Source organism: Pleurodeles waltl, chromosome 11 (genome assembly GCF_031143425.1).
Source record: "Pleurodeles waltl isolate 20211129_DDA chromosome 11, aPleWal1.hap1.20221129, whole genome shotgun sequence".
In the NCBI taxonomy this organism is placed as follows: domain Eukaryota; kingdom Metazoa; phylum Chordata; class Amphibia; order Caudata; family Salamandridae; genus Pleurodeles; species Pleurodeles waltl.
The window spans coordinates 878093794-878121157 of record NC_090450.1 but is presented as its reverse complement, the minus strand read 5'-3'; the positions used below and the strand labels follow the sequence as shown (position 1 = coordinate 878121157).

General features: G+C 46.1%; 1 protein-coding gene across 1 annotated transcript in view; it reads left to right on the top strand.

Annotated features, from left to right (window-relative positions):
• Positions 1–27364, top strand: part of MYO1H (myosin IH) — a 570182-nt gene that overhangs the window by 249279 nt on the left and 293539 nt on the right. Inside the window, exon 12 of the mRNA XM_069212716.1 lies at positions 18033–18113. Coding sequence (XP_069068817.1) covers positions 18033–18113 — 81 coding nt within the window. The remainder of the gene's footprint in view (positions 1–18032; positions 18114–27364) is intronic.

Sequence of the window (27364 nt, the reverse complement as noted above, 5' to 3'; positions counted from 1 at the left end):
ACAAAATGGCTGTCGTTTAAATGGAACCTCAGAGTTTCAGGACTATTCTAACCATTCTCGGTCTGCTGATACCAAAATCGTTGTGATACAACGATGTTTATAACACGGGTCCAGAATTTTCAGTACCACAGAGGGATGAGCTACCCATACTGACTTCAACATTGTATGAATTGATTATGGCATTTATCGGGCTACTGAGGCCATCGATTATCTCCCAGAACTTCCTGGGTTTAGTCTACCTGGCATTACATGTCAATCATGTCTAAAAGGCCTAGTTACCTGACATCTTATCTTCCCAAATTTGTTTTTTATACTCTTTTCTTAGAGCGTTTAGTTTTCCCCAGGGGAAGGGTTGCTCACCTACCTTCCTAAAGGTTCTAGTATTTTCTCTTATTTCTTTCCTTAGGGTATTGCTTTTGGACAAAAGATGTGTTTGCCCATTTTCCTAGGCTGTGGCCTCTTATAACTGGAGCAGCGTAAGTTAGTAGTTCAGCACTGAAGTCCAGCCAAAAGTTGGTTGGTTGTAATACTAGTACTTGCCACCAAAAGGTCCCTGACTAGGAGGTCCAGATGAGCTATTGTACTGTAGCTTAATTTCAGACGCTTTAAATTTGTTGAGTTTATTGTGCCTATAGCTGCTGAAGCCAGCGAGTAAACTAAGGGACTAAGGGCCACATGTACGTACCTTTTTTCTTATCGCAAACAGCCCTATTCGCAGAATCGGCCCGTTTGCAACGAGAAAAATGCTTTTTGGTATGTACAGACCCATTTTTGCGATTCAGTAATCTATTTACTGATTCTCAAAAAGGGTTTGCGAGTCACAATTAGGAAGGGGTGTTCCCTTCCTAATTGCGAGTCGCAGTCTGATGTATGATTGTTTTGTGACCGCAAATGCGGTCACAAAACAATCACAGTTAGCACCAGTCTCAAATTGGTGCTATCACATTCACAAATGGGAAGGGGTCCCCAGGGGACCTCTTCCCATTTGTAAATGGCAGCAAAAATATTGTTTCAGAGCAGGCAGTGGTCCCACTGTCTGCTCTGAAAAAATTAAAAGAAAACTTTTCATTTTTGTTTCTGAAATGCATCTTGTTTTCCTTTAAGGAAAACGGACTGCATTTAAAAAAAAAAAATTTTTAAAAAATGCTTTATTTAAAAGCAGTCACAGACATGGTGGTGTGCTGTCTCCAGCAGGTCACCATCCCTGTGAGGGCAGCCATTCTCAATGGGGTCGCAAATTGCGACCTACCTCACGAGTATTCATGAGGTAGGTCATTTGCGACCCCATTGCGAATCACAAACAGTGTAAGGTACACTGTTGTACATAAGGTTTTGTGGCTCGCAATTTGCGACTTGCAAACGAGTTGCAAATTGAAAGTCACAAAACTCGGGGTCGTACATCTGGCTCTTAGTCCTAGTGAAGCATCTAATAGGAGTGATCACTATTCACAGTAAATTGAATTTTATATGATTGGAGCAAATAAATCAATTGACTTCTACCCAGCCCCTGGCCATGCAAAATGACCCTCCAAAGGCATATTCCTCTCTCCCTCTTTGTTTGCCCCTGACACTGAACAATGCTGTGGTTTATTGTTTCTCTCTCTCTATCTCTCTATCTCTCTCTCTCTCTCTCTCTCACCTTCCCGCCTGTCTCTCTCTTTCTCTCTCTGCCCATCCCCTGCTCATCTCTTCGTGCTGGCATTGGCTTTTTATTGGTGGTTGGCCAACTTGGAATGGCACTTCTTTACTTCCAAGATGGCCGAATGTTGTGTTTTGAAGTAAAAGGGCAGCAATCATGGCACTATAGAAAATAGCATCTGCATGTGAGCCGCCGCTAGTGGCTTTTCCACACCTGGTGCAATTTTATAAGCACTGGCAAATTCAATAGCAGCAAACAACACACATTGGCAAAGGAAGACTAATTGGCTTTGCCAACCCCTATTAGTCATTGCTAAAGACACATGCTTCCAGCAAAAGGCAAGTTCTATCTCACCTCTGCAGTTGTGAAACTCTGTTGGGAAAATTCAAATGTGTGTCAACAGTTGACAAGAGTAAACTTCATAGAGCACGTGTTAATGTGGTCAATCCTAAACAAACCTTTATACTCTTTTTCAAAGCATGAGCACCTAGTGAGGAGAATCAGTGAAAATCTTTACTGTGGCTGATTCTAAGTTAAGGGACTATTAAGACTGCCTGTTATTGCCAGGAATAGTAGTTGCCAAATATTGGCCATTTTCTTTTCATCTGAGAGCCTCAGCTGGAGACTGTGATCCACTGGACAATCTTGGGCACCAGAGTTCATTGAAAACATTTAAACTGCTAGATCCAGAAAACTGCAACAATCAAACACCTTATTTTTGATGCCAATCTTATTTTAATATTATTGCCCAATCCCACGCAGGAACAGGTTAAACACTGAGTTGTCTTGGAAATCCCTATCAATTATTGCTAGGCGGTCGTACAGTACTTAATAAGTGCTGGTGATTACAGGTATTTAGCACCAGCATTTATTTTTGGGGATCAAGACTTATTTTTCTTCACCAAACTTTGACCTAGATTAAGAGAAATACAACAAAGGTGGAATAAAGGGAAAAAAGAAAGATAGGAAACAGTGAGAAAGAAAGCCAAGAAATCCAAAGTGTAAGAATCCTCTCAATTACCATGGGTGCCAAGCTATCACTGAATGCAGAGGTGGACAAAGTAGCCAAATCAAGATTTCTCAAAATTAAAACATTGTGATGCATCTTCCTGCACCTAAGATTACCTCACAAGGTTTAAGCTACCATGGCTCTTGTCCTATCAACTGGATCACGCTAATAGCCTGCACCATGTCTCACATTTGTCAACTATGAGAAGCTTACAGAGAATTCAGAACGCTGCTGCAAGACTACTCCTACATGTAAACCCACAAGCACACATCTAGCCTACACTGAGGGCCCTCCATTGGTTATCAGTTGCAATAAGATCCACCTTCAAGCTGCTTTGCATCCCACACAAAGCAAAAAATGACAATGTAACTCTCTTCAGCAGGAAAAAAATCAACACATGCATACAACAAAGGAACTACATTCAAGATTGGCCCCGCCTCAAAGTTACTACATTGAAGACAAAAAACATACATGGAACATCTTTCTCTATTCCTGCAGCCAAACTGTGGAATACACTACCCATACACATAAGACAACAATCTTAGCTTCAGAAGATTGTAGGAGGCTGGCCTGGTTTATAGTGGGTACCTAAGGTACTTACACCTTATACCAGGTCCATTTATCCCTTATTAGTGAAATGTAGGCAGTGTCTAGAAGCCAGGCTCTCTAGAGGTAGCTGTGGATGAGCAGCCAAGGCTTATCTAGGAGACATGCAAAGCTCATGCAATACTACTGTAGTCACACAGTACTCACACCCATGAAAGAAAATACTCAGGTCCATATTTATACTTTTTTAGTGCCTCATTTGCGTCGTTTTTTGACGCAAAATCGGCGCAAACTTACAAAATACAATTGTATTTTGATGGTTTGCGACGTTTTTGCGTCAAAAAGCGGCGCAAATGCGGCGCTAAAAAAGTATAAATATGGGCTTAAGTGTTACAAAAATAAAGGTACTTTATTTTGGTGACACAAAAACCCCAAAATACCATACAGACTATACTCCCTTGGAAAGGTGAGTAATACACAAAATATATACACTAGTATGCACAAACAGGTGTAAAAACAGTTAGAAAACAGTGCAATTAGTGAAAATCACAATTGCTAGAAATGGGCCTAGGGGTAGCACAAACTATATACTAAGAAAGTGGAATGTGAAAGTTGGTCTCTCACCTAGGTAAGTGTAGTATGTAGAGGGGAGCTCAGAATGCTAGAAAAACCCAAAGGTAAGTACTTGAACCCACCCCAGTGACCAGGAAAGCAGGAGTAAATCACAATAACTTTCCCAGAACGCACACAGAAACCAGAAGAAGAATTATGCAAGAACCAGAAGAGACTGCAAGACACCAACAGTGGATTCCTGGACCTGAGGACCTGTGGAAGAAGGGGACCAAGTCCAAGAGGCACAGAAGAGTCCAGGGAGCCCCTGCTAATCCAGATGAAGGTTCAAAAGGAGATCCATGGGTGAAGAAGAACAGTCAGTGCTGCACCCAAGAAGATGGAGTTGGGTTCCTGTTTAGTGCAAATGATGTTGCACGCCAGATGGAGGATCGCAGTCTGGTTTGCATCTCTGGAGTCCGCCAACAAGCCTTGGTACATGCAAAGCTCACAGTTAGCAGAAAATGGCACTGCTTGGGACCAGGAAGGACCAGGTGGACTCTACCCAGGAGGGGGAGTCAAAGAGGGCTCTCAGCAACACAGAGAGCCCACAGAAGACCAGGCAGCGTGCACAGGAGTCCCACAGCATGGGGACAAAGGAGGTGCAAAAGGAGGCCCATGCAGCACTACAACAAAGGCTCCCACGCCACCGGAGAACCACTAAGAAAGATGCGCGTTGCAGGATAGAGTGCTGGCAGACGGAGCTGCACAGTACATGAAGAACTTTACAGAAGGATGCCAACAAGCCTTGGCAACTGTAAATCATGCGGTGCACGGGGGTACTGTCTTGCATGGGGAGGCAAGCTCTTACCTCCACCAAAGTTGCACAGTAGAATGTCAGGACCATCCAGACCACTTCAGTCTACCACCCATGATGCAGGATCCACATAGCTCATCAGGAGAGGGGATCCACGCTGCCAGTCATCGATGCAGAGAGGTGCCTGCTGAAGCAGGGGAGTTACTCCTTCACTCCAAGGGAGATTCCTTTGCTCTTCTGGTGCAGGCTGAAGACAGGCTGTCCTCTGAGGATGCACGACTGGGAAACAGTTGCAGTTGCTGGCAGGAGTTGAAGATACAATGTTGCAAAAGTCATCTTTACTTCTTTGTTGCAGTTTGTAGAGTTTCTGGAGGGTCCAGATGCAGTTTCTTCAGTGAGGAGGTGAAGTGGAGAATGCAGAGGATTCCTGCTGGAGTCTTGCAATCCAAATCTGAAGAACCACCCAAAGGAGAGACCCTAAAAATCCCTGAAAGCGGGATTGGTCAGCTAAACAGGTAAGCACCTATCAGGAGAGGGCTCTGACATCACCTACTGGCACTGACCACTCAGGTGCTCTCAGAGTTCCTTGCCAACTTGGAATCCAAGATGGCAAAACCCAGGGACCCTCTGGAGGAGCTCTGAGCACCACCACTGGGGTGGCGATGGACAGGGGAGTGGTCACTCCCCTTTCCTTTGTCCAATTTCACGCCAGAGCAGGGACTGGGGGTCACTGCACCGGTGTAGACTGGATTATGCAAGGAGGGCACCAAATGTTCCCTTTAAAGCATTTCTACTGGATTGTGGAGCCCCCCCGTCCCAAGCCTGTAACACCTATTTCCAAAGGGAGAGGGTGTAACACCCCTCTCCCAAAGGAAATCCTTGGTTGTGCCTTCCTGGGCTTGAGCTGTTCAAGCCACAGGAGGGCAGAAACCTGTCTGAGAGGTGGCAGCCACTGGGGCTGCCTGGAAAACCTCAGAAGGCTGGAATGGCAATACTGGGGATCCTCTAAGGAGCCCCCAGAGTGCATAGAATCTTACAACCAATGCTTGCAAAAGCCTTGGGGTATGATTCCAACATGTTTGATACCAAGCACGCCTTTGTTTGGAGTTACCATTATGTAGCTTGACATATGTAGTGACCTATGTCCAGTACACGTATAAAATGGTGACCCCGCAAGCACGAAGTCTGGGGAAAGGGGCCTGGAGGTTGTGGGGCACCTCTGCTAGTGCAGGGGTGCCCTCACACACAGGTACTCTGCACTCTGCCCTCAGGGCTGGGAGGCCTACTATAGGGGTGACTTATAAGTGACCTGGTGCAGTGTAAAAGGCAGTGAAAAGGTGCATGCACCTCTTCACACAGGCTGCAATTGCAGTCCTGCAGAAGCCTTTGCATGGGCTTCCTCTGGGTGGCAAAAGATATGCTGCAGCCCATAGGGATCCCCTGGAACCCCAATGCCCTGGGTACCTAAGTACCATATACTAGGGACTTATAAGGGGGCACCAGTATGCCAGTTGTGGGTGAAATACTGGGTTACCAGTATGCAACAACAACATTTAGAGGAGAGAGAGCATAATCAGTGGGGTCCTGGGTAGCAGAATCCCAGTAGACACAGTCAAGCACACTGACATCAGGCAGAAAATGGGGGTAACCATGACAAAAAGAGGGTACTTTCCTACAAAGATTAGTTAAGAACAGTCTCTTCTCCACATGACAATCCTAAGCAAAACACAGCACTGTATCACAACTGTATACTGGGATATGTCCAACTATGTTTCTCACAGTATACAGATGAAGTTGTGATTATACGTGCCATTGTACATCCTGTTATGGGCTGATGCATTCATATGAACAATGTTCCCTCTAATTATTGTCCGCTGTGCTCACCAGTTATATGTGTGTGAGCACAATTTTCTCAACTGTGTGCAAGACCAGGAGTAGTGAAGATCCCTGGAACAAATTATTGGGGTGATAGGAGAGCTAGCTAATAGAGGTTGGAGGCTGAAGAGGTCCATAGAAAATAATGACCAAAAAACAGCGAAAGAGAAGCAAGTATGTCATCAGTTGCTTCTAATAGAGATCCAATTCTACAATGTGAACTCTGAATGTGCTCTCCTGAAGCCCAATTGCTTGGCAGAGAGTGGCAAAATGTTTTTGCCAACTGGAAACAGACACCTGTTCGTTGACAGAAACTACTGAACCTTCCAAAATTGGGCAATCATCAGAGAAGCATGGTTCTGAGCCTTGCCTTATTGGAGCATAAAACAGGCTCTGCGTTGAAACTTTAGTGAACAAAGGGTGGAGGTGGTTTTTCTCTCAAAATTTAAAGATACTTTCTCGTCCTGTCTGCAGCCCAGGCAATGTCCATACAAATAGGAAGGAACAAGAGACAACAAAGGAAATGTTGCCTTTGGTCTCAGCAACCCGGAGTTTTTCACCTGAGTTTTTAAAAAGGAACCACGGCCACATGCACTCACCCAGCACCCCCATGCCCGTTAAAATGAAAGTAGCCAATAACACTATTAGGTCAAATCCCATATTTTTACCACGCAGTTCACAGATCCGTTACAATAATACTGCACAGGTAAACAACTCAACGAATAGTCACATGACCACTACAATTTGACCTTACCTCACTGTACAATTAATTGTAAACCCTTTCACCCGGGTTTTTGTTATATAACTTTTTTAAAATACATGTGAAAAAACACGACATGAACCTTGTTTGCACACCTGCCATGTACATATGCACTTCACAAATATAAAGTCAAAACATATAAATAAACACACAGAGGATAAAAAGGTGGAGGTTGCCCACATTCCTCCTTTAACTTAGAGCACACGGTTCGAAGAAAGGTGCGCCCGTATAAGTGCTGAGTCATGCATTTAGCCTCTTCAGAACTGAATCCCTTGCTCTGTACAAGCATTACTGGGTAATAGTGTCAGCACTGTATTAAGGAAGACGGGCTTGAACAAATAGTAAACAGGTTTTGGCTGCTAAACAACACTAGCAGGTTTTCCATAAGAGCCACATGGCGCTAAAATTCTCAAACATCGAATATGTCAGAAATTAAAATAAATATATTTATACAAGCTCAGTTGTCATTTTTCCCTAAAATGCTGCGCATCTAATGTGGCAATATTACTTTGCTCCTTGCCCTTCCACTTAAATCTGTAAAATATCTAGAACAATTAGGAACGTTTTCAATAGGTGTGGTTTATCTGTTGCTTTATAACATTTTCAAAGCACACATATAGTCAATGCACTTATTGTAAAAATAACAAAGGGCAACACCTCAGCTTACCTTGATCAATACCCTCATTCACTTGCAGGAAAAAAATGATTAGTTACATAGAGCAGACATTTCACCACTGACATATCAATAAATTGCTACTGGCAGCCCATGAGGGTTGTACTTTGTGTGGAAACCCCAAATCAGAAATGTAGGAACCTGCCGATTTGTATCTTAATAAACTCTTTCAAAAGCGTATTACTAAGTTCAGTAGCTTTACAAACTAAACTACCATGTCCAATGTGCCTCAAGTAAAATGAAGCAACATGAGAAAATATATCTTTTAATTATTGCAGCACATCATTTAAGAACCCACACACTTTAATGAGTAGTTTACTTAATTGCAACATGATGTAGTATGTTTTTCTACAGTCCAAAGAAAATTTAACTATTTAGCAGGCAACATTTTAATATCTGAATCATAGTGGCTCAAAAGACAAATGGCCTGATTTAGATTTCGGTGGAGAGGTTACTCAGTCACAATGGTGAGGGATATCCCATTGCCAAAATCTAAATACCATATAGTATTTAGATTTTGGCAACAGGATATGCGCCGAGATTGAAATCAGGCCCAAAGTCTCCCATTACATTATATTCTGAACCAGGCCTGAGGTCATGTAGTCAGAGGTGCCTCCACAGAATACTCCTTGCCGGCTGTGAAAATAGGGCATTGAACTTGTTTCAGTAACTGGTGTTTGTTCACCTAGGAGTCTGGAGCTACAGCAGAAAAGTGTTACACAAAAGGCAGCACATTAGCAAAACCTTATTTTTAGTGATGCTGGTTAGGAGTAAAGCAGAGAAGCAACCAAAGCCCAGCAGAAAAGCGTTACTGCTGCCTTGAGGAGATTATCTCTAAAAGAGAATGGTAAGGCCAACTGGTTCGTCATAATTGCTGTGTGCGCAGAAATGGATGGGAAACCAATTCTGGATCCTGGACAGCTAAACATTTCTGAAAAGTAGACAACCTTCTGAATTCATCAAGGGGTCGTTTGTGTAGATCCTTCAAGGTTTTCCTTCAGAAAGTAACAGCTTAAATAAAAAAATATTGAAATTGAGGTGAAAAAAAGCATTTCTGTCTACGTTTTTCTTCTGTAACTTTTCCCTATGGCAATTTTTTTAAAGTACTATACTGTAACTATAAATCATTCTGTGTGCGTTACAAAGGCAGTGTCTGCATGTGCCTCTGAGCATGCACATTAGAGGGAACATTGCATATGACACAAATGCATATTGCACAACAAGATACATGTATTTGTATCACACAATGCCATAATTACTGCTTCTCTTTACATTGAGGTGCATATCTGATAGAGAGTTCTATTTGCAGATTCCTTACTCTTTGAATTCCCCCAAGTGTCAGATTGCATACGGAGACTTTTCTTGGAGCAGTACCTCTGCACGCCGTCAGGTGCCAACATTCGACTCCGCGGGCGTCAATGGCATTGTGTTTACCGTGATAATGTTGCAGTTGTATATAGGTGCCACCCCGGTGCGCTGGTGTCAGTTCTTTTCTTTCTGCGCCAGCCTATGCACAGTTTCGGTGAGGAGCTACCTCAGTCATTTTTTGACTACAACAACATTTTTGTCAAACAATTTTGCAGAGGTCATCGATGCATTGAGGTATGTCCCGCAAGACCGGTTTTAAGCCCTGTGACTCCTGTCACCGAATGATGTCGGTGACGGATACGCACCTCGTGTGTCTTTGGTGCCTGGAGTGCAATCACAACCCGTAGTCGTGCGCGTGTCGGGCCATGAACCTGAAAACTTTGAGGGAGCGGTCCCTAAAGCTAATGGCGGCCAGACACTCGACCCCGCGGCGCTCACGGTCTCTTTCACGAGGAAGGTCTCGAGACCGGCCGTGGAGTCACCACCACTCTTCATCCTAGAAGTCATCGGGACATTCGAGTCATAAGAAAAAGAAGTTGAAGAAAAACAAATGTTCTTCAACTTCACCCCATCGCTTGGACGATGCTGCGAGGGAAGAGTGTCAACGCTCTAGGCCTCTGTCCTTGGGAACCTCCATCTGGGTCCGCCCGTGCTTCCCCAACTTCCCAGGAGCCGGAGCACCCCCGCCCAGCTAAAAGAGTTTTATGAGGCAATGCGCCTCATTTTTGGGCAGACTGACCCACCTTCGGCACCCACGAGCACAGGTGAGTCAGTGAGGGCCCCCTCAGGTTCGAAGTCGTCGGCATCGGCCACGGCTCCGAAAGGCTCCTCCGGATCCAATCTCGAATCTCGGTCGTGCCACAGCAACCTTCCCCGGCGTCAGGTCAGACGTCGACACTCCCAACGTCAGTTGGGCCCACAATCGACATCAATCCTATACTCATTCCCCACCACCCAGAGCCGGAACGATGTCGCTTGATGCAAATTCAGTTTTCTATGGGCTCTCCTGGGCCCAGGGTTGATCCAGACCCTCATACTTACGAGTATGGCTACGGGTAGAGTTTAGAGGGTCCATTGGACCCTTCAGTATACCAGCTTGACCCCCAAATGGACTGGGTGCAGGAATCGGGAGATACCAGTGGTATAGGCACCTCCCCTGACACTGGTCTGCTCTCTCACCTTACCATGGCTACAAAGGAGGGTGCCACATACTCCATGATGGTGAGAAGGGCGGCTGATGTCTTGGACCTTAGCTACCTTTTGAGGAGGTTACGCCTAACATCCTAACCAATGTGCTTCAGCCGGGATCTTTCACATCAGACCCCCTTCTCCCCTTTAATGAGGCACTGACGGATATCCTTTTGGGTACTTGGTCCAGACCAAGCACAGGCGCTCCTGTGAATAGAACAATTACCCGCCACCATTGTTCTGGGCCAACAGACCTGAAATTACTCACCCAACACCCCACGCCTGAGAGCCTTGTGATCCAGGCTTTTACTTCTTCCTCTGGCGCATTCCCTGACATCCCCCCAATAGGTAATCAAAAAGACCGGATAATTTGGGGAAGAAAATGTTTTCTTCTGTCAGTCTATCGCTGCGGTCGGTGAACATCGCATGCCTTTTGGGCTGCTATTCTCATACTCTCTGGGATATGATCGCGCAGGTGCTGCCTACAGTTGCGGCAGAGACCCGAACTGTCCTCTCCCAAGTGCTTGCAGATGGGAGAGATGCAGCCAAGTTCATCAGCTGCTGTGGACTGGATGCGACCAACTCTATAGGCAGATTGATTGCATCGACGGTGGCACTAAGACATCATGCCTGGCTGGGAACATCTGGATTCTCGGTGGATGTCCAGCAAACTTTGATGGACATGCCCTTTGATGGCACCCGTCTCTTCAGAGACAAGACTCGGTGCTCGAGCGCTTTAGGGATTCCTGAGCCACGGCCCGTCCCTTGGCCTCGCACCTGTCCCTAGACCCCACAAGTCCACCTCTCACCCCTTTCGTAGCTTTGGAAGGGGCACCAAACCACGTCCTTTTCCACCGAGCCATCGACCAATGCATGCTGTACAGCCCCTGCGCGGTCACAGGATCCCACGATCTCAGGGCTCAGGGAGACAGTGGGTGGCACAGTCCACACCTACCCCCTCCTCCTCAGTCTCCAAAACTTCCTGGTCCGTCAGAACACCTGGAATCAGTTGGAGGCAGGATTCGCCATCATCTGCCCCACTGGAGATCCATTACCACGGACAGGTGGGTCCTCCAGATGGTTCGTAAAGGGCTACTCCCTCCCTTTTGAGTCTTCTCCTCCAGCCATGGCACTTTCATTCGACCACATATCGGAGGATCACATGGCACTTCTCTGCGAGGAAATCAAAGCTCTTTTGGCCAAAAGAGCTATAGAGAGGGTCCCTGCATCAGAAGTAGGCCACGGTTGTTATTCCTGCTACTTTCTGGTGCCAAAGAAGGACAAGGGCCTTCGTCCTATCTTCTACTCTTTGGTCCCTCAATCTCTTCCTCAAAAAGGAGAAGTTGAAGATGCTGACATTGGCTCAGGTCTTATCTGCCCTGGACCTGGGAGAGAGGATGGTGTCGTTGGACTTGCAGGACGCATACTTCCTCATCCCGTCTTGCTGTCCCACAGACGTTACCTAAGATACGTGATAGGCCACGAGCACTTTCAGTTTACCGTGCTCCCCTTTGGCCTTACCAGCGCCCCTCAGATGGTCACGAAGGTAATGGTAGTGGATGCAGCTCATCTGCGCAGGTTAGGGGTCCCAGTCTTCCCCAACCTCGACGACTGGCTGTTGAAGGCGGATACGCCCCAGAAAGTCATCTCCCATCGCCAGACTATGGAGAACCTTTTGCATTCGCTGGAGTTCACTATAAACATGCCAAAGGCGCACCTGACTCCTTCTCAGAAAAGCCCCCTTTCATAGGAGCTGTTCTGGACACAGTGCAGTTTCGGGCTTATCCTCCTAAAAAGCAAGTCCAGGATATTCGGGCTATGATACCGATGTTTCAGCCTCTGTCCTGGATTTCGGTGAGAATGACTCTGAGGATGCTGGGCCTCATGGCCTGCTGCATCCTGCGGGTTCAAAAGGCCAGATGGCATATGCGGGCTCTGCAGTGGGACCTGAAGTTCCAGTGGGCGCAGCATCAGGGTAGACTCTCCGACAAAGTCCAGGTCTCGGAAGGAACTGCGAAAGATCTTCAGTGGTGGCTAACGAATCAAGATTGGGTCAAAGGCAGATCCTTCTCCTTTCCCCAACCAGACATCACAGTAGTGATAGATGTGTCTCTCCTGGGATATGGCGACCACATAGGAGAGGAGAGATCAGAGGCCTTTTGTCTCTGGTGGAATCCGGGCTTCATATCAATCTATTGGAGCTCCGTGCAATTCGACTAGCAATGAAAGCATTTCTTCCCTCTCTCAAAGGGAAAGCAGTGCAAGTGTTCATGGACAACACAACCGCCATGTAGTACTGCAACAAACAAGGTGGAGTGGGGTTGTGCACTCTTTGTCGAGAGGATCTTTGTCTTTAGACTTCGCTGGAACATCAGGAGATTTCCCTGGTGGTTCAACATCTGGCGGGTTCCTTGATTGCTAGAGCAGATGAACTCAGCAGACGGTGCATAGGCGATCACGAATGGGGCTCCATCCGGAGGTGTAGCGGGGTCTCTTTCAGCAGTGGGGAGAGCCTTGGTTAGATGACTTTGCCTCTGCAGAGAATGCGCAATGTCAGCTGTTTTGTGCATTGGAGTTTCCAAGGCGGCATTCCCTCAGCGACGCCATTCATCTCGAATGAAGCTCAGCCCTCCTGTATACCTTTCCACCTGTACCACTTCTGCCCAGAGTTCTGAAGAAGATCAGGCAAGATTGTGCTCAAGTTATTCTGGTGGCTCCGGACTGGGCACGAAAAGTCTGGTATCCTGAGCTCTTAAGCATGGACATAGCTCCTCTGATCAGACTGCCCATTCGGGAGGATCTTCTGTCACAGCAGCAGGATAGGGTAATTCTTTCAAACCTTTCCACTCTCCGCCTTCTTGCGTGGAGATTTAGCGGCGACAGTTGATGAATTTTGATCTTCCACCCGAAGTCTGTAACGTCTTTTTGGCAGCCAGACGTCCCTCCACCAAATCGGTATACGCCTGTCGTTGGAAAACATTTGTGACATGGTATGTCGACAAATCTGTCGATCTTCTCTCTGCACCTCTTTCTGAAGTTCTGCTCTTTGTTCTTTCTCTTGCCCAACAGGGCTCCACCTTGGACACCCTCAAGGGTTATCTTTCTGCTATCTCTGCCTCCTGAGACTACCTGACCAACCTTCTTTATTCAAATCTCCCATTTTAGGGATGTTTCTCAAAGGCCTCACACATCTCTTCCCACCTATCCCATTTATCATCCCCCAATGAGATTTAAATTTAATCCTCACATATCTGATATGCACTCCATTCGAGCCGCTTCATAGCTGTCCTTTATGGCTCCTAACCATCAAGACTGCCTTCTTGGTTGCCATTATCTCTGCTCGCAGGATAAGTGAGCTCCAATCTCTGTCATCTAAACCACCAGTACATCCTGACAAAGTGGTACTCCAGACTAGGGCTTCTTTTCTCCCTAAACTGGTAACACCCTTCCACGTAGGTCAATCCATCACCTTGCCTACTTTTTACCCACCCCCACATCCTCACATGAGGAGGAAAGACTCCACCGCCTAGACCCAAAAAGAGCATTGGCATTCTATCTTGATTGTACTAAAGACTTCCGGGTGGACGATCAACTGTAGGATATGTTGGAGTGAAGAAAGGGAAGGCGGTGCAAGAGAGAACCATTTCACAATGGGTCCTCCTATGCATCAAAATATGCTATGCTTAGGCTAAGAAGCAACCCCCTGAGGGTTTGCGAGCTCACTTAACTAGAGCAACTGCAGCTACCACAGCGTTAGCACAAGGCATTCCAGTCCTGGATATCTGTCAGGCAGCCACGTGGGCATCTCTGCACACGTTTGCCAAGTACTACTGCCTAGACAGTCAGGTCCATAGGGACGGCTACTTTGGTCGTTCGGTCCTACAGGACTTCCTGGTGTTATCTTGGTTCGCAGTCCACCTCTGGTGATGGTATTGCTTGTGTATCTAATCTATCCAAAAGGTAAGGAATCTGCAAATAGAAGTCTCTATCAGATGTACAAGTTACTTACCTTCAGTAACGATATATCTGGTAGAGACATAGGGGGTCATTACGACCTTGGCGGGCGGCGGTACGGTAACCGCCATGCGGCCGCCAATGCGGCCGCACTCACATGGCCCCCATTATGACATTCCCGCTGGGCCGGCAGGCACAAACCAAGTTTGCGCCTGCCGGCCCAGCGGGGATGAGGCCGCAGCATAGGAGCCGGCTCCTAATGGAGCTGGCCGTGTTGCGGCCGTGCGACGGTGCAGTTGCACCTGTCGCGCTTTTCACTGTCTGCTATGCAGACAGTGAAAAGCTGGCCGGGGACCTGTTAGGGGGCCCCTGCACTGCCCATGCCAGTGGCATGGGCAGTGCAGGGGCCCCCAGGGGCCCCTGGACACCCCTTACCGCCAGCCTATTCCTGGCAGTGCAAACCGCCAGAAACAGGCTGGTGGTAGGGGTGTCATAATCCCCAGGGCATCGCTGCTTGCAGCGCTGCCCTGGCGGATTATCACTGCCGGGGCTAAAACGGCGGGAAACCGCCGGCCCCGGCAGTGCGACCGCGGTGCTTCCACCGCGGTCGTAATAGGGCTGGAAGCACCGCCAGCCTGTTGGCGGTGCTTCCGTCCTTTTAGCCCTGGCGGTCTCGGACCGCCAGGGTCAAAATGACCCCCATATTCTAGTTGCAGATTCCTTACCGACCCGCCCATCCTTCCCACTCTACAAACTGATTTCTAGGGACTGGAACTTTCCTTAAAGGGCCCTAGCTTTGGCGCACCACTATTAGTGTTCTTCATGGCTCTGTGCTTCTGGCATGGAAAGGCGTGAAAAGAAACTCATGTCAGCGTGCCAGGGAGTGCCTATATACGACTGCAATGTTGTCATGGAGAACACAACGCCACCTGCGCCCATGGAGTCGACCAACCCCACGCGACGGCATGCAGAGGTACTGCTCAAAGAAAAGTCTCCGGATCCAGTCTGACGCCTGGGGGAATTCAAAAGATAAGGAATCTGCAACTAGAAAATGTCTCTACCAGATATATCGTTACCGAAGGTAAGTACCCTGTACATATAGAAGAGTTTACATCTGCCACTAAACCTTTAAGAATGCCATGAGTTTTTTTTAATCCATCCTAAGTAAAAAGTGCACATCAGACCATGTGAATATTGTTGCTTCCTTTCACTTATGGGTATTTATATAAAGAGATTTTTTCCAGCCTTCTCAAACTTTTCCCTCATTTTTTAGCCATGTCACCCAAATAACAGGCACACACGACCACTACTTACAAAAAACACTTATTACCCCCCTTTCAAATCCATTCCCATCATTTATTCACTACTCTAAACTCTACTAAACACACAAAAAATCAAGAGTGCAAACCTAACATAACTAATGCACAAAGAAAAGAAAAAGAAATGTACTATTCTACTAACCTCTAATCTTGGGTTCCAGAGCAGCGGGCTATGCGCCTCAAGGCACTTCTTTTTTTTTTTACAATATTTTAACTATCTTCCCTTTATTACATGAATAGTACATCAGAATGATAGTGAAAAGAAAAGTTGAGTAATACAAATAAAACAAGAACAAAATAATACAGGAAAATAAGCAAAGAGAGAATGAGCCGAGTCTCAAATCAAACTCAACACTTATTGTTTGACCCCGGAACCAAAAACCAGCGCCCATTTAAATGAGCACTACAACGTCTCATCAGGAGTAGTGAGTGCTATTTAATATAATTTATATTTAGAATTACACTTTAAACATTTTCAGTAGCAATGAGTTTTGGAAACGCCTTCAGCCAGTGAATCTATCACTCTGCTAAAGGAGCAGAAAAAAATGCTCCACACTAGAAGGTGGTACCAGTGAATCACGCCTAAACGCAGCCAAACGCCGTACGACATGACAGCAGCAAGACCAATTTGTCAGGGTTGAGATTCCCACATGTTAAATTCCTATACTTGACTTACGGCTGCCTACCCAAAAGCGTAGCAGAGCAGGATACCCCACTAATTGTCAAGCAAGGTACGATGAACCTCCACATAAGCCCGACGGAGGCTCTGGCCCTCTGCTTATATCTGCGACAGGCTTGTCTGCCACTAATCATACATTTGGCCCATTGACTGTGTCCTATGTGAAACCTAGACGCAAGACTGCCCAAAGAGTCTACATAATTGCTACCGAATAATTGCAAGCTGCACGATAAAGCAAAAAAACTTTCAAAAAAGTGGTAGTCACTATCTTGTTTTATGTTACCCTTGACTACGTTAAGCCTATTTGGTGTTCGAATGCTGGAATCATAAGTGCAAATAACATCTGATTTCTGCACTTTTTACATTTATTTTAACAGATCTGCACTGTATATTGAAGACATTTATTTTTAGAGAAAATGCCCGTAACTCCGCCTTGACATCCACTAAATATTTTAACTTATGTTTAATATAATGTCTCAAACCAACCTTCATACTACTCCTTCTGAGGAAATTGTAACTTCTTGGCCAGCGCTACCACTGGTTCATTCAAAGAAATAAAGGACCTTATTTAAAGTCGGCAGGCTGCACTCAGTTCCGTCAGGTCAGTGGAAGGATATATACCTCTGCTTTGGCAGATTACTTCCTGCACTATTTAGAGATTCCCTCAAAGGTGGCTGAGATCCCTGTGCTTTCAGTGGAGCCACAGACACTTCGCTGTGCCTGAAGAGCAACGTTTTTGCTTTCCAAATAAAAACTCCCAAAGTAGGAATTTGTTTTTAACAAACAAAAATAATTGCCCTGGACATACTGACAGTTTTTTACAGCATGTAGAGTCATTGATTCTAGGCTTTCCGTGGTGGTCCTGAACAGAAAAAAATGCCTTTGGAGCAACCACATTCACAGGTGACCAACTTAACAAATATAAATATATGTAAAAAAAAAGAAGACTTTTCAAAAGTCCAGCGTCCTTCGTAGGGTCCAAAGTCAGTCAAAAGAAAACAGGAAGCGCGTCATTTGTTCCTCCCTTTTGTGGTGACACTTGGGTAACGGGGGGGGCATCTTGGAAGAACTTTTGGCTAGGGAATTGGTTCTGTCGCAAATGAGAAATAGCTCAAGTGTAAGGACTGCATTAAGGCAGACCAGGACTCGGAGTAATAAAGATCACTTGTAAGTAACCGGGGCACTAGTGAGGATAGTCTGATATCCATCATTAATGGCCCAATGAAAGTTGGTCCATCAGTCAAAGGTTTTCGCCAGCGAAGGCATGTGTCACTACCGTTAGACACATGATGGTTCCCCTGACTCTAAATAGAATAGTGGTGTGTCGAGTACACTGATGCTAAACTCTAAAGAAGCACCTAAATCTTAGTCAGCCTTTAAAAGCAATAGCGTTCGGCGCTGTGAGTCAGTAGGGAGATAATGCAGTCTCACTTGATATTGGTGAGGTACTGGCTGCAACTGACAGTCCTTAGATTTATAGCAGGGTACTGGATCATTTAAATGTACTTTAACATATCTCAGTATTCATCTCTGTATAGTACATGCCGTTGAATTTAACTGTGGTTTAAGTTTAAAAAAGGTGCAGTACTTTTCACTTCTGAGCAAAACCCTGAGACAATCCTCTTGTGGGTGACTTCCTCTTCTGTGTGATTGCAGTGGGAACCAGTGCAGTTCTTCAACAACAAGATCATCTGTGACCTGGTTGAGCAGAAACACAAAGGAATTATCTCCATAATGGTAGGAACATGATAAATGTGACACACTTTATTTGACAGTATATTTAAATTTGCAGCGTTAATGTTTAGATTAAGAACCTTTTGCCTTGTGCCTGCGTATGTGTAACATAACACCAAGTAATTTCTTGTACCCTGGGTACAGTATTTCCCAGGTGTGATATTACTTTCCAAAGCCAGGTTGGGGGATAACACAATAATACCACACATTTTCCTTTCTTGAGCTACAAAACACAGAATCTTGCGGGTACTCTTACTCACATTCTGGCACTAATTACCTGCTCATCTTTCAAGATTTGTTAAGGAAAAAACCATGGGTGCAAAATGTGTGAACATCTTGTTCTCCTGATCTTGGCACAGACCTATTCCCAAATTCGGATTAATAAGGCTATTGGAATGCTAGAGAATTGTTTGTGCAATGTATTTAGAAAACAATTCAATTAATACGTACTAATTAATGGGCAACTTACATATATTTTCTACACATACCCCACTCAATTACTGGGTAAATACTGGTTGCTTCAACCTATTATACATTTTGTCCATCAGCCCATAGTTACATGCCTTGGCTTCCGTGGCTGCAGCAACTTGGTATGACTTTAATTTTTTCCCCTTCTAGGTTTCAAGCTATTTAGATTACACATATTAATTATTAAGGCAACAAACATAGGGGGTCATTCCGACCCTGGCGGTCCACGACCGCCAGGGCCGGGGACCACGGAAGCACCGCCAACGGGCTGGCGGTGCTTCCAGGGCCATTCTGACCGCGGCGGTAAAGCCGCGGTCAGAAAAGGGGAACCGGCGGTTTTCCCCTGGCCCAGGGAATCCTCCATGGCGGCGCTGCTTGCAGCACCGCCATGGGGATTCCGACCCCCTTCCCGCCAGCCTGTTTCTGGCGGTTTTCACTGCCAGAAACAGAATGGCAGGAACGGGTGTCGTGGGGCCCCTGGGGGCCCCTGCACTGCCCATGCCACTGGCATGGGCAGTGCAGGGGCCCCCTAACAGGGCACCATAAAGATTTTCACTGTCTGCTTTGCAGACAGTGAAAATCGCGACAGGTGCCACTGCACCTGTCGCACCCCTGCAACTCCGCCGGCTCCATTCGGAGCCGGCTTCCTTGTTGCAGGGTCTTTCCCGCTGGGCCGGCGGGCGCCCTTTTGGCGGTCGCCCGCCGGCCCTGCGGGAAAGTCGAACTGACCCCGCGGTCTTTTGACGGGGGAACTTTGGCGGGCGGCCTCCGCCACCCGCCAAAGTTGGAATGACCCCCTGTGTGTGCATGCTTGTTTAATGTTACTTTTCATTCCAATGTGATATCAGGTTTGCTTGAGTATTTTTACAGTGTATAATCAGAGGTGCATTTTCTGTTCTAAAATAACTGTTACTGAATTGCACTCAAAATTTCATGTAACCTGATAATTCAATTTCTTATTTCCTATTATAATTAAAAGAACATATTTTCACAAAATAAAAATAAGTAAAAAGGCATTAGGCCTGTTTTCTGCTATTTGTTTATTCTGAAAGACTCTCCAATAGCAGCTAATGTTATATAAGTTAGGACAGAGTTGGAACACTTCTCGCCAGGAGGCTCAGATAAGTCAAACCATGCAGAATCGCTTCATCTACGTTTCCTAAAGGCTAACAGGAGGTGTAGTCACCCTTCAATTGCTGAGGGCTTATAAGCCTTTCTCTCGCCTCAGACGAGGAAAGCAGACTATGACACTGTACTGAACAGTGACTTCATTGTTCGAAGCAGGTATGAGACTGTGAACCATCTTTGGAACTCGAATTAGGCTTTCTTTTGGTCCTGAGTCTAGTTTAGTAAACAAAGAAATGAGGGTGGGATTTATATAAATTTAAATAGCCAGTACATTATAATAGTGCCTGTTCATCACATTACTCATAAACGTTGTGGCTACCATTCTGTTTGTCTTTTTAATAGTTAAAACACATGTTGTGTGCACTACGATAAGATTTAAATTAAAAAAAACATTTTTAAGTGTATCCATTGTTTCGTAGTACTCTTGAGTGTGCTTTTTTAATGTGAAAGAGGGTTTTGGATTCTACTAATTATCCCTGTGGTATTTTATGGTTCAAATCATTTTATTGAAACTTAACGTAGAACAACAGAGCCCACCTACATCCTAGAGGCCGGTGAGGAAAAGAAACAAGGGGAGGGAGAAGAAGGAGGGGTGGGAGGTTGGGAGAAACAAGGGGTACCAAGGAGGGAGGAGGAGGGGTGGCATCAAAAGTCTGGGAAGAAAGTTAGTGCTGCTGGTAGCCATCTCCATCACTGTGTGCTGTCTCAGAGCAGAGGGTCGCTGCTACCGGCTGGGGGCTGTGAGCCAGAGTACTCAAAAATAGATGAGACATGTGAGTTCTCAGAATTTGTCTGCCAAACACTGGATACAGGGTGCCCAGGTTTTGTTGAACTGCTGGAGTCTCTTTTCAAGAGAGGCCATTCATTTGATGGCCACTAGATCCCATAGTTTGTCAAGCCATTTGAGGTGGGTCGGAACATTGTCTTTGCCCCAGGTGGCTAGGAGGACCTGCTTGGCCACACAGAGGGACAGTCTAATGTCCTTCCCTTTAAGGGAGTGTAGGGGGTATGTCAGAACATTGGGTAAACCCAATAGGATGTAACTGGGAAATCAGGGGCGGTCGGTATTGTAGATTTCGTCTATAGCCTGGAGAATTTCATCCCAATAGTTTTTCACGTTGGGGCACCACCGAAGTAGGTGAGTGAGCCTTTCAGTCTTGCCACAGTTATGCCAGCATTTATCAGAGACACCTGCTGTCCACTGTGCCACCCTAGTGGGAGTGTAGTACCATAGTGGGTGATTTTTAACTAGAGTCTCTGTACCAGAGGCACTTTGGGCAGAGGTCGCGTGCTCCCCCAAGGATATCCAACTATTCTTTATCTGTGAAAGACTGTTTTCTGTCTGAATTCCCATCTCTTTTGCTCTTTTGCACTGGTGAGTTGGACGGGCGGAAGGCATTGTCAAGGAAGCCATAAATGTCGGACAGAAACTACTTATCGTTAGATCGGGTAATGATCCCGTTCTCAAAGGGCGTCATCCGCTGGCCAGCGTGAGGGAATACTCCTGGATCAGAAGCCTAGTGTAGACTTGTTGAGTACCTCCATTCCTCGAACGGTGGGAGGCCATAGGAAACTTGTAACTGGGTGAATGATTGGAGACCTGCATGGTCAAATTGATCGCACAGCCATTTACAATTCGCTTCCTCCCAGGCCTGATACTCTTTACCCCATCGGGCTGGTGGGAAAATCAGGATTACCCAGAATCGGAGTGAGTAGAGACAGGTAAGTAGAGAGATGCTTCTTGATGATCACCAACTCCTAGGCGGCCACTGAGGTTCTGACCACTCTGGGTATGTACACTCTCTGTGGCCTACGCTTTTTAGGGAGCCACTGGATTTTCCATATATGGATCCTGGCTACCGTCTGCTCTATGAAGCACCAATGTTTCTCTGTGAGTGGTCTCATCCATTCCACCATGTAGTTCAACTGTGCCGCTCTGTACTAGTTGTGAAGGTGAAGGATGCCAAAGCTGCCTTCAGTCATTGCCAAATATGTTCTCTTTTATTGCCATCCATGACTTTTTGCCTTCCCCAATAAAACTAATTTAAGTGCTCTTGTCTCAGGCCAAGGCATTGGTGACCCGCCACAGAGGCAACGTCTGCATCACGTACAGTATTTGTGGCAGGAGACTCATTTTCACTGTCACAATTTTCCCCAACCGCTAAAGACCACCTGTATGCCATGTTTGGAGCTTGGTCTGAGCCATGGCAAAGAGATCTGAATAGTTCCTCTCAACAGTCTTGACCAGTGATAGGCAGATTTTGAGGCCCAGGTTGGGAAGCCATTGCTTGGCCCAAGGAAGGGTGCAGAGTTGTTCCAGACGGGTCCTTTCATCTCGTGTGCTGGAGAGGCCCAGGATCTGAGACTTTTGGAGGTCACCTTGGAGAATGACACTGCACCAAACACCTCCAACTCCCGGAGCAGTGAAGGGACTGATTTTTGAGGCATGGTTAAGGTTACCCCAACATTATCTGCATACAGTGCAAGGGTTTGCTCCCATCCTCCCAGGTACATGTCTGAAATCTGATTTTGGGACCAAATCCATTCAGCCAGGGGCTCCATATAGACAGCAAAGAGAAGCGGGACAGCCAACATGCCTGCTGCGTTCCTCAATGAATAGGAAAGGCATTAGAGGTAGTGCCATTCACACAGACACGAGCAGTGGGCTGGCAGTAGCTGCTAGTGATGCACTTCCTGTAAAGGGGATCTGTGCCCAGTCAGTCTAGAACGTGAAGCAATAAGGGCCAATTAACTCAATCAAATGCCTTCTCCATGTTGATCGAAGCCAGGATAAAAAGGTATGCAGGACTTTATCTATTAAATGAAGCAGACTTTTAATGTTATCGCTGCTTGTCCTTTCTGGGATGAATCCTATTTGGTCTGAATCAATGAAGCCTTGCATATGTGGATGAAAGCAGGCAGTCAATATACCAGTGAAGAGTTTGGCGTCAACATTGAGAAGGGAGATTCGGCTATATGAGGAGCATTGGTTCGGTTCTTTCCTCGGCTTGGTGAGTACAGTGATGAACGCTTCCCACATCTAGCTGGTAGTTTTCCAGGATCCCCACTGGAGTTATATACCTGGGTGAGTATAGGTGGCAGTTGTTCTCCGAAGACTTTATGGAATTGGAAAGGTGAACCCATAAAGCCATAGGTCTTTGTCTGGATCGAGGCGTGCAATGGAAGCTAATACTTCAGTGGCCTTGATATCAGCCTCTAGTGCATCAGACACTATACTCAGAAGGGTGGTAGAGCCAAAAATAGAAAGATATTTAGTCATCTGATCCATATCTGCCTCCACTGCAGTATACAAGGTGGTGTAGTATCGTTCAAAGTCCACTGCAGTGTCACCACCTGACTTCTCAATTCCTCAGTCCTCCAGATGTATCTCCTCTATCCTAGTAGCCTGAACCCTAGCTCTTAGTTTGCATGCTAATGGGTATCCAGCCTTATTGCCTCCAGAATATAACTTCTGCCTGGTATGTAGTTGAGCATACTCCGATCTAACCACATACATTACCTTGAGGTATTTCCTGGCCAGAGTAACTTCTTGTGGGCCCCGGTTTGCTTATGTTGGTCCTCTAAAACCACCACTTGTCTCTCTGTACCCTCTCTTTTCAATTATGTGTCTGTGTTGGGCGTAGAGAGATATAAGAAGACTTCTGATCACAGCCTTGAGGGTGTCATTGGCTTGGAGGTAATATTGTATGGCGTGTTGGATCTCCTTGCAGATGGAGTGATATGTAAGAAGCTGATTGTTATGTCTCCACTGTCGAATAAATTTGCTGACTTGAGGGACTTGAGTGGGGACTGAAATTGGAGCATGGTCTGACAGCACCATGACTCACACCTCTACCTGTGTGATTACAGCCACCATCCATGGGGATGCAGGAAAATAATCAAGCCTGCTGTATGTTTGGTGGGAAGCAAAAAAGATGGTGTAAGTCTTGCTCTGAGGATGGAGGAAGCGCCAGTCATCGATAAGACCTACGTCTTATCCACTTGGCACCCATGGTAGAGAAATTCTGTTCTGTGGGTGGAGCTATTAAGTTCCTGGTTCTGCACCAGATTGAAGTCCTCCCTCACAAGAAGTTATCCATCGGTGGAGGCAAGGACCCGGCTGAGGCTTGACTGAAGAAAATGCTTCTGGTGATCAGTGGGGCATGGATTTTTGCCAGTGTGAATGTGTAGGTTCCCAGGATGATTTGCAGGGAGAGGAGCTGACCTGGTAGCTCCACCAGGATCCTCTTGACATGGTCCCTGAATTTATGAGCTAGTAATACGGCCACCCATGCCCTCTTTCTGGGACCGTAGGACAGGTACTGGTACAGGAACTAATTACAGTGCAGTCTCCTACAGACTGTGTAAGTAGGTGGGTCTCTTGAAGGAGGGTGAGGGCACATTCCATGTCCTTCAGCTTGGCCAGCACCACAATGTGTTTTGCCAGTGCATTTAACTCCCTATTTTGATCATGTAGTCGCCCAGGAGAGATCCTTAAAGAATTGCAGTAAGGCGGTGGCTCTGGAGAATCCACAGCATCAAAAAAGCCCAGCATGGTAAGATGGAGGGAGCAACTGATGAGATCCCACCATTGGTGTAGGGAAGGGGTTCAACAAGTAACAGCAAAGGAACCTGGGAGTTCAAAAAGTGAAAAAACATTCTGTCTACATGGTGGGGTCCAAAATCAGTAATCTGGGAACTGCAGTCTGATCCTGACCTTAGACCCACGCCCGCAGAGCCCGGAAGAGGAAGATTACATGTACTGTGGCAATCCCATCATCTAAATCTGTTGTGACCCCCCCCCCCCCGGGAGGAGCCAAACCACAGCCAGTGTGAAAGAGCCCCAGACATCTTTGTCAGTGTTCTTCGTCCACAGACATCTCTTGTTGTATGCGTTGCAAGAGCTCAGTGCATTCCCTGTGGCTTTCTGCAGCAGTTGGTTTACAGACCCTCACTTTGTGAGCTAGTCTGGCTTGTGGCTTAGGACCCCCATTTGAGGGCAAGGCCGTGGACTTTGAAGCAGTGTTGCTCGGGAGGTCCAGACCCAGGATGGAACGGGCCTCTTAACCATACGGGTGATGTGTGTTTCTTGTCCCCATATGAAGATGAGTCCAATGGGATGTCCCCACCGGTATTTGACTTCCTTATCCCGCAAGAAGGTGATGATCTCCCGGAAAGCACAGCGACGTTGAAGCGTATTAGGGGAAAGGTCTTGAAAGAGCCCCCCTTTGACTCTATCAAAGAGTATGTGACTGGGATTGCGTGCTACTGCCATGAGGGCCTTTTTCTGGTAACAGTAGTGGAAGCAGTTCTGTATGTCCTGAGGCGTACTCAGCAAGGTGGCAGGGTGGCCCACCTCATTAGTGCAGTCACAAACATGTCTGTTTCTGACAATTTTGGGAGTATTTGCTCAAAACGGGCATAGGATGAAGCTCTTCAGTTCTTCGTTCTCCTCATTCAGAGGGACACCCCTAATCCAGATACGAAAGCAACGGGACCTGTTATCCAAGTCCTCTAGACACATGCGTAGGTCAAGATGTTGGTCTTGTAGGTCCAGGAAGTATGCCAGTGGGTATCCAGCTCTTCCTCTCTGGCATCAATGCCATCTTCCTACAGCACCACCATGAACGGCAATTCAACAAAATATCAGGGCTACCGGAAGTGACATCACACACCCTTTGACCCTTGATAACATCGCAGGAGGTTGCATCACATACTTAGCCTGGAGGTAGAGATGTAAGGGGTCACATGGCCTTTGACCCTTGATAACATCATAGGAATTGATATCACTGAAGATGAAAAAATAAACAGTGAAATAAAACAATAGGCTCAAGATTATTAAAATGAACTAAAAAGTTGTGAAAGATGGTATCAGTAAATTTAAGTTATCATGGATACCCAACTTTCACTGAATGGCAAGTCATTTAGAGTCACCTTGGACAACAACGTAACCCTCAAGAAACACAATACCAAAAAACAAAGATGACCTGGTACCAACTCTTTCTTCTAAAAAAACTGAAGGTTTTTCTACCAGAAAGCAGCTTTAGAATTGCAAGCCTTTGTACTTTTGCATCTAGATACTGGTAATATCCTGCTCCATGGCCTTGCAGATGCCACTATGGCACCCATGAAGGGCATCTAACATGCCCCAACATGTTTTAACACGGGCTTAAAGAAATCTGACCACATGACCCACATCCTCATGGAACTCTGCTGGCTCCTTTTGCCAGCCCACATCAGCTTCTTGACCTTCATCATTCACAAACCCATCTTGACCAACATACAGTTATCTTTGAAAACAAGTTCACTGTCTCCAGTGGTTCCCACTACCCATGCAGCATGGACACTGTCAGACTGCAGACTAAGAAGTGTAAGAAAATACAAGATCTCCACTGCATGGCGGGATACTAGAAGGAGGGCCCAATCTTGAGCCTGTTTATGTCCTTACCATGTGTGCTGAGTAGAGGACTCTCAACCTATGATAGTGGGTCATGAAGAAGAGCCAGAATGTGATTCAATCAACAAATGACTGCTTGTCGGTTCTTCTTCCTTATTAATCATTTCAACCATTGATGGTGAATGGCTGAGAGGTTAAGACGGTTCAGATGCATTCCTAGATACCTGCTTCACAGGGACCTTTTAAGAAGAAACATGTTGATCACTTTCATGGATTGAATTAATCCACATTTGTGTTTTTAACCCTTGACCCACTGAGGACGGGAATAAATCATTATTTGTGAGACAGATTTATCCCTTTCATACATCTGTACTCTTTTGCACACATACACCAGTACGACTCCTTTTTGTATTACACTCAAATAGGTCCCCTCAGCCAAGGGTAATAGCCCACGCCTCTGTTTTCCACAGATAGAAGTGTGAGAATGATAAAGCATGCCACCCTAGGGTGAATGAGGGCTTAAGTCCTTTACAGTAGAGGACCTGGTACCTATAGGTGTACAGCAGTGGTTCCCAAACTTTTGACTTCTGTGGACCCCCATTTTATCACTACTGGAGCCCGGGGACCGCCATTGAATCATTATTGGAACCCGGGAACCCCCACTGAGTCATTACTGATAGTTGGGACCTAATATTAATACATTTTTTAAGCAGTCGCGGACCCCCTGAGGAGGCTTTGCAGATCCCCAGGTGTCCCCGGCCCACAGGTTGGGAACCACTGGTGTACAGTGTTAGCCCATGTTCTACTTTTCCCATGGTCTCCCTTCTTTCTCTCCACTTACTCGTGGGTTTCCCTTGCTATTATTTATTTAAAACTTGCCAGTCTTGTGGTGGGTGCATGTGCTATGTTGGTTTTAAAGAGTACAGTTGGACTAGCATATGGTGCTTTGCAAGAAAAAAAATACTTTGTTATCAAAGACTGAGAAATCAGAAGTGATTTAAACTAAGTATTGATTTTAAATTTGAGAGAGTATAGGCTAGAACACACAAATCCAATAGCAACCGTCTGGTTAGACTCAAAGTAATAGTACTAAATAGTAAATAAAAACAAACATAGTATCTTTGTTTGCCCTTCCATCAAGCATGGTGTGGTCAAGCTAAGGAAAGTAGCATGCAGAACAAACCTGCCTGGCATGAGAGCATGACTCCTACCCTTTGGAACTGTAGCTGCTCCATCACTCCCCATCTCACATATCTCTTGG